General features: G+C 36.0%; 1 protein-coding gene across 1 annotated transcript; it reads right to left on the bottom strand.

Moving 5' to 3' along the window:
* Positions 1-4737: 4737 nt before the first annotated feature.
* On the bottom strand, positions 4738-7019 carry LOC127136202 (ubiquitin C-terminal hydrolase 13). The gene is made up of 7 exons (XM_051062792.1): positions 6950-7019; positions 6769-6857; positions 6578-6686; positions 6076-6144; positions 5344-5457; positions 5057-5112; positions 4738-4906 (listed from the first exon to the last, which is right to left on the bottom strand). Exons 1-7 carry the CDS (start codon positions 6950-6952, stop codon positions 4738-4740), a joined length of 609 nt encoding a protein of 202 aa, XP_050918749.1. The 5' UTR covers positions 6953-7019.
* Positions 7020-7365: the final 346 nt, after the last annotated feature.

The following is a 7365-nucleotide window of genomic DNA, read 5'->3' as shown; positions in this document are numbered from 1 at the left end:
AATTCAATAAACAATTAAATCTCGTAACATAAAACAAGGTTAAGTCAAAATTCCTTCAACATCAACAACATCGTAAATAATGACAATAGTAAAACGAATCGTTCACCTGCCCAATGTTATAGATCAAATTCTAAGCAACATCGTGAATCTCCTTCAACATCAACAACATCGCAAATAATGACAACAGTAAAACGAATCGTTCACCTGCCCAATGTTATAGATCAAATTCTAAGCAACATCGCAAATTTCCTTCAACATCAACAACATCGCAAATAATAACATCGCAAATTTCCTTCAACATCAACAACATCGCAAATAATAACAACCTGAACGCCAAACTTCATCTTCTAAGCATCTACTTGTTTACCTGCTTGTCTGTACCCCCAAAAGGAGCATAAAATCACACAAACAACAAATGGGTTAGAATATGCTCATAATATATAATGGTTCAAAAGTATGCAAGGGTAGCCTAAATAAATGACAATGATTATTCAACATAATTCAAACTTATAATTCACCAAAGCATTCTCATTCACCAATATCAACATAATCATCCAATACATATGCAAATAATGAATGCAAATGTTCTTGACACCACGACACAACAACGCATGCGGTACCATTATGGATAACACATGTCCATCTCGCTCGTGAATCCCCACCATAGGACCATAGCACACCAAATAATTACCATCACCATAGGTAACGCTTCACCAATTCCAATATGGAACCGGCTACTTGCTCCTGAATCCACACCATCGGATCAGAGCACACCAAAATTAGTTGTTATCACCATAATCAACACTTCACTAATTCCTCATTGGATTTTGTAAGACCCCAACTTTGACCCTAAGATCCCTCATGCATTTCATCATATGCATTAGCATTATGATCACATCTTGGCATCCTCCTTACCCCTCTTTCATTGGGTTTGTTTTGGGAGAGATCATCAAGCACTTTGTGATTATATCATACTTGTATATTATCATTTTACTAACTTAAATACCAAAAATATGTCTTTGTATCCATCTAACTCTTTTGTAGGTAGGGCATGATCTCATTGATTCATTGATCACATCTAGGGTTTTGAGACCCTCATGAACAAAGAGCATAACCAAGAATTGATTCAAGAATGGTTATAAGCATCATATATGAGTCCCAAATGCTTCTACATGTTATATTGATTAAGTTTGCTTCAAGAGTTTGAGGGTGATTTGCCTTGGAAACCCTAGTTTGACTAGGTATCTTGAGTAACTTCTCCAACAAGCTATCTCATCAATTGATCAAATTTCTCAAGGGACAATTCAAATATCATCATCTTATGCATATATGATATACCATGAGCCAATAAAGTCAAGAGAATTGGAAATTAGCAAGTTGGTTGATGGTGGTTGGCTAGATGAATTCATCTGATCAAAACTGGGTCTCCCTAGACCCTATCTCCTACAATTTTCACCATGGGAAAATGATTCCAAGAGAAAACTTACTCTAAATGACATTATAAACAACTTTAATGTTGAGACCTAGAATCATTTTTGCTTGTAAAATCATTTTCTATGTTGAAACATTATAGGTCATTTTGTCTAAACCCTAATTTGAAAGTCAACTTCCCAAGGCCATAACTTGCTCAATTTTTATGCGACGAAAGTTTCCAAGTTTCACAATCAAATTCAATGTGTATAATTCAACTTTTATGTTTGGAGTGGGAGCAAATTCAACTTCTTTGAACATGTGATATGAGGCTACATTATAGGTCACTTTTGACCTATACCATTGATCAAGTGATTTTTCCAAACTTCAAAAATGCATAACTCTATCATTTCAAATCCAAATGACATGAAACTGGTGAACATTTTGAAGGTATTTGAGAGAGATACAACTTTAATGAAGACATTTTTCTCATTTGAAGCTCCTATAAAAAGTTAAGCAAGGTGGAATATTGAGACATATGGCTTGACACTTAGAAAATTTTTGATATGTCAAATTTTTCCAAACTTCCACCTCAAATATCTCCAAGTTCTAAGCTCTAAATGAAAAAGTGTTCAACATCAAACTTGTTCCTCTTGATCTCACCTTTCCAAAGAGCTAAAATTCATGCATTTTGGATGAGAAATGCATAGGCTGCGCAAGGCTTAAATAGACTGATATCATTTGGCATGGATCAATCTTCAAGTGACAATGCACAATTGCCTTGCATTCTAATCCATCTCCAAAGCATCTGATCATTCATTTGGACTTTCAATCCATCATTTCATGGGCCTATGCGCGCCCATGCACCATGCTTTCATCATTTTCCAAATTTGGAAGGTTGAAAAGAGTGTGCAAATATCACATGGATTTGGCTATATATACAGCTGCATTTGCTCAGAATTAACAGACACCTTGCGCCAGCTTTGAATCCCCATTGAAAACCTTTCACACTAAGAGGATAAACCTGATAAATTCACTTGAATTCGAGCTTGAATCTCCACTGTTTTGGAATTCAATTCTCCAGGAATCCATTGCTTCTAAGCCTTTCCTTTCCTCTCCTGCAAGTAATCACTACAACAGACAAGACCTTAGACAGCGCTTTTTTTAGCCTTAGACAGCGCTTTAAAGCGCTGTCTAAACCTCCGCTGCTAAAGGTTTAGACAGCGCTTTTTTAAATCTTAAAAGCGTTGTCTAAGCCCCCCCCCCCCCTTAGACAGCGCTTTGGCCAAAAGCGCTTTATAAGACCCTCTTATTTTAAATTTTTTAGGTATACCTTAGACAGCGCTTTTGAAAAGCGCTGTCTAAGCCCCACCCCCTTAGACAGCGCTTTGGCCAAAAGCGCTTTCTAAGACCCTCCTATTTTAATTTTTTTAGGTATACCTTAGACAGCGCTTTTCAAAAAGCGCTGTCTAAGCCCCCCCCTTAGACAGCGCTTTTGCCTAAAGCGCTTTCTATTCCCCCCCTTAGACAGCGCTTTTTACAAAAGCGCTGTCTAAGGTATACGAAAATTTTTGAAGCTTTTATTTTAAACCACATTTTTTCCAGGTTTATAAACCAGAATTTCTACCTGTTTTCAACCAGATTTTGACAGACAATTATCACATTTTATATATGCCATTTTGGCCTTTTTTCTACCAATTTTTGGCTAACAAATATATATATATATACCAATTCAAACCAATTTTGCCTTAAATGTATCAAAATATATACAAATTTATGTACACATTTACAAGTCATTACATATACTACAAATGTACACATTAATTACACAAAGACTGAGATAGAGACTAAGTATGCCCTTAGTATCATCGGGAGATAAAGACTGAGATAGCTCCTCCTGAAAAATCAGATGAATACCGTATACTTGTCAAATATTTGTGTATAAAAATGTTATTCAATTAATGAAAAAATGTTATACTTACACATTTCTGGTATACGTGTAAAACTTCTTCTTGAGGAACTCCAGATTTGCCCACACGGGCTTCCTTCCACAAAACATGTGCAGGAAGAGATGTTTCCGAACTTTCCTCCTTCTGCAGCTACACATTAAGTCATACAATTTGATCAGATAAAACTAATATATGATGAACAAATTTGTTATCGCAATTTATAAATACTTACCATGGATTGTTCTAAGCGTCCATATCCGACACGTCCTTTTCGGTACGGATATGCGGGACTTGATGCTCTTTCCCGATTTGTAGCACTTATTCTTTGAAAAACCGGGTCTTGTCTTTTGGATTTGAAAGCTTCCCATTCTTCAGCCGATATCAAACTTTCATATTTTTTAGGAAGCTCCGCATCCACAAAATTACCATCCGCATCCTTAAGGAACTTGGATGATAAAAATGTCCGAAATCCTCTTAGAAGCTTTCCGGCCAATTTCATACAAAAACCTCTTCTTTCTTCTTCGATGTTAAAACATCGCTAAGAAAAACATACAGATTGATAGTTAGTATCGGTAATTGAAAAAACATAATTGATACCGTATAAATAAGAGCCAAATGCAGAATAATCAGTGTGTGTGTGTGTGTGTAAAGAGGTGTCAAATGATTAATTATAACAAATTATAGATTATTTGAGTATCAAATGATCTTGCATCCATTAATTGCAACATACATCTTGACATCTTGCAAAAAAAAAAACACTTTTTATTCCAGCAATGCTCTATCCTACTTACAGTTATGACTAGCCAGTGCCATCATGTGACAAGTGTAATTCCAGCAATGCTCAAAATGAAAGGGATACCTTTTCTCACAGAAAACTTATTATGGATTTGATTAACAATTGCCAAGCTAAACTGTGCATATCTACTCCAACCATAGGGCAAACTAGTTGAATCTGCGACATCCAAATACATGGACAAATAGTCCACATTGTTTCCTTTTGGGAAAATAAGCACACGCCTATCAAGGATACAACAAAGTTAGGGGGAGAAAGTCACTGAAATTGAGTAAGCATAACAGAGCATATTGAAAAAAGAAATTCATAAACCAATTTACTAAATCTCTAAGAAAAAATACCATTTATAAGTACCAACAACAAATACTTCTGAATAGAGCTTTTTTGTATTCAGCCTAGTAAAATTGTCAATTCTCCATGTGAATCTGGTTTGCGGGGGATCGACGACAGGCTGGCTCTCAACAGCATTGGCAGTTTCAGGTTGAGCTACAACTAATGATCATCACAAGAAACAAAAAGAACAATAACCCATCATGTCTGCAATTATCATAAAAATTAAAATATAAAGGGGGTGTATGGCATTACTTAAACTAGCATATCAGACAAATGATCAACGCCTCGGTACTTAATAGGCTGGGGTTTTGGTTGTTGAGAGTAGCAGTTGTGAGGGGTAAGACGTATTTTGGATGGATCATTCAAGCCAAGTTGTTGAGCTACTCTATCCACCACATCATCGTACGTATAAAGCCTTGACCTAGAAACCAATTTACTTAAGAGTATAAGAACAAGGATGGAAAGTTAAGCATAATAGTATAAATTCTCACACCAGCTATCTTGTAAAATAGTTCCATATCATCAACTATCAAATATAGTAATTAACTCCATCATGTTCCAAGATGCTTACATCTCCAAGGAGAAGTCGTCTTCCTTGGGTCTGTCCAGAGATCGAAAATGAACCACCTAAGAGCATAACAGATTGAGACTTTATTTTAGCTGTTAATTCTTAAAATATGAACATAATGAACTTCCAGATAACTTGCACATACAGGTATGCACAAGCCTGTGTACAGTGACCGTGAGCAAAGGTGCTTCAGATATTAAAAAAAAACAAGTAAAATTTTTGGAAGTTTTCATATTCACATCATCTAAAACAAAATAAACTACATATAGTAGGGCAAAAAATGAAAGAACCTGGCGATTATGAACATATTCTAAATATGATGGCACATCTGGATAGCGGACTTGTTGCTCATTATCCACCACTGAGGGAGCTTTCTGAAAGCATACAATGTCTCCATCCTCCAGCTACAAATAAAGAATCCAGTCAATATGCCAATAGAAGATTCAGTAACTCAATCAGAGAATCTGATTCATGTATTGTTTTTTGAATACTGGGAATCTATACATGGGAATTTGGATTCTCATTATTGGCAAAACCACTCCAAAAATATTCCCAATCTAAAGTGCTTCCATGACATTTTTCTGAACATGCTTACAATGCCATTCCAAGGGTGGTTTGCACTATTCTCAAGGAAGGGGAGTACTTTTAATTCATGAGTTGTTTAAACTACTTCGCCTTATATTTACTCACAGCCACACCGTTTCCACAAGCAGTAACTGACCGCAACTACCACCTCCCCAGAAATCTCCAGCTGCTAGAAATCAGCCACTCTGTTGCCAGCTGTAATCGACAGTGATCAGCCTTCAGCCAACCATGGCAACTGCCACCACCAGTCAACAGAATTTTATCATGCCCTGCCACTGTCGGAAGTTGACCAAAGCTAATCACTGAAATCTGACCACTCCAAGCAGTAAGCATCAGTCCCCCCATCCAGGATGTTTTGGACAACCAGAAATTGCAATCACCATTCCCATCTATGCTATAATCAAGATTTTCAAAAGCAAAATCAATTATGGACATACCTGGCTTGATCGGAATGTTACTTTCTTATCAATAGGTTCGCACATGACATTTGGCTCAAACTTAATCTCCTGCACAAAAACATTTTGGTTAATTCACTAATTATACAACTCATACGAACAAAGTCTCATCCAGATCATAAACAAAAGATGCACTCCAGCAACTAATTTTCTATGGAAGATGACACGCTCAACCTGCTACGTTGCACTAAATGTAATGGTTAAAAACACAAAATAGAACAAAATGTAGATATATTATTAGGTTTTTATATTGGATCTAACTTATACTTGTAGAATCGGCTTGTAGAGCGAAGGATGTCTCCCATTTAGAAAGTTATTATCAGGTTTTATCTCATTCAATGTGAGATTCATAAGGCACAACCCTTAGAACCACACAAAATCATGTATCGAAAATTGGCTTTTCTAATTTTAAGCATATGTGGATGAATCCTGCTTAAATTCTATATAGATTATGACTGAAATAAAGGAAATAGTACAAACCAACCTCATAAAGTACAATATCTTCTTCAGGATCATAACCAGCCATTTCATTTAGCCTTGTTAAGATTTCTGATGGCTTGCCAGTACCCTTCACAAAGAGTCTTCCAACATAGCTGACATTACAAGGAAACAAATCATGTGTCAATCCAGGTTCTACACATAAAATATGTAAAAACAAAATAAATAATTCAGTACCGAAGCTCCTCTTTTTCAGGATCATATAGCTTAAAGAAAAGTAATATATCATCTTTTGTCTTGTCAGGTGATGCAATGGGACATAAATCCTACAGAAAAGTATAGATTTTCAAAAAGATTGTGTTTGGATAATAATGTTTTGTGCTATTAAACAGTATACAATATCCATAATGTATGTTACCATCCCCTTCTCCACCTCCAAAAACTACTTTAGTTCTGCATTGTGAACCTTGTTTGATACTTCTCTCAACTGTCCGACCTGCCAAAGCACTCTCAGAATTGAGCAATAACTAGACAAGAATTTGAAAGATCTGACCACTCCCAGAACAAAAAATACAAACCACAGGCCCAGAAAAATATGGAATATACATACAAATAAGTTGCACTTTTTTACTTTGAAGTACAAAACAGTGAGCTAAAGATGGAATAATAAATAAAAGACAACGGAGAACCCACAACGCATAATCCACTTTACAAGCAATTCAATTACATGAAACAAAAGCTGAGAAAACAGTAAAACACAGTTCCTAAAAATAAGAGAATTTCCAAACGGATCAAAAGAACCATAAAACAATAAGTACCTTCCATGGGCTGGTG

The sequence above is a fragment of the Lathyrus oleraceus genome, chromosome 4 (genome assembly GCF_024323335.1).
Source record: "Lathyrus oleraceus cultivar Zhongwan6 chromosome 4, CAAS_Psat_ZW6_1.0, whole genome shotgun sequence".
NCBI classification, from domain to species: Eukaryota; Viridiplantae; Streptophyta; class Magnoliopsida; order Fabales; family Fabaceae; genus Lathyrus; species Lathyrus oleraceus.
The sequence above is the reverse complement of the archived record's forward strand: the minus strand, read 5'-3'. Positions and strand labels throughout refer to the sequence as shown.

Bases quoted from the DNA above. Each gene is read 5' to 3' on its own strand.
- LOC127136202 (XM_051062792.1), bottom strand. The intron at 5,113-5,343 runs GTTCTTTCATTT...TTATGCTCTTAG, and splicing joins AATATGTTCATAATCGCCAG to GTGGTTCATTTTCGATCTCT. The intron at 4,907-5,056 runs GTAAGCATCTTG...ATTGGTTTCTAG, and splicing joins GACGACTTCTCCTTGGAGAT to GTCAAGGCTTTATACGTACG.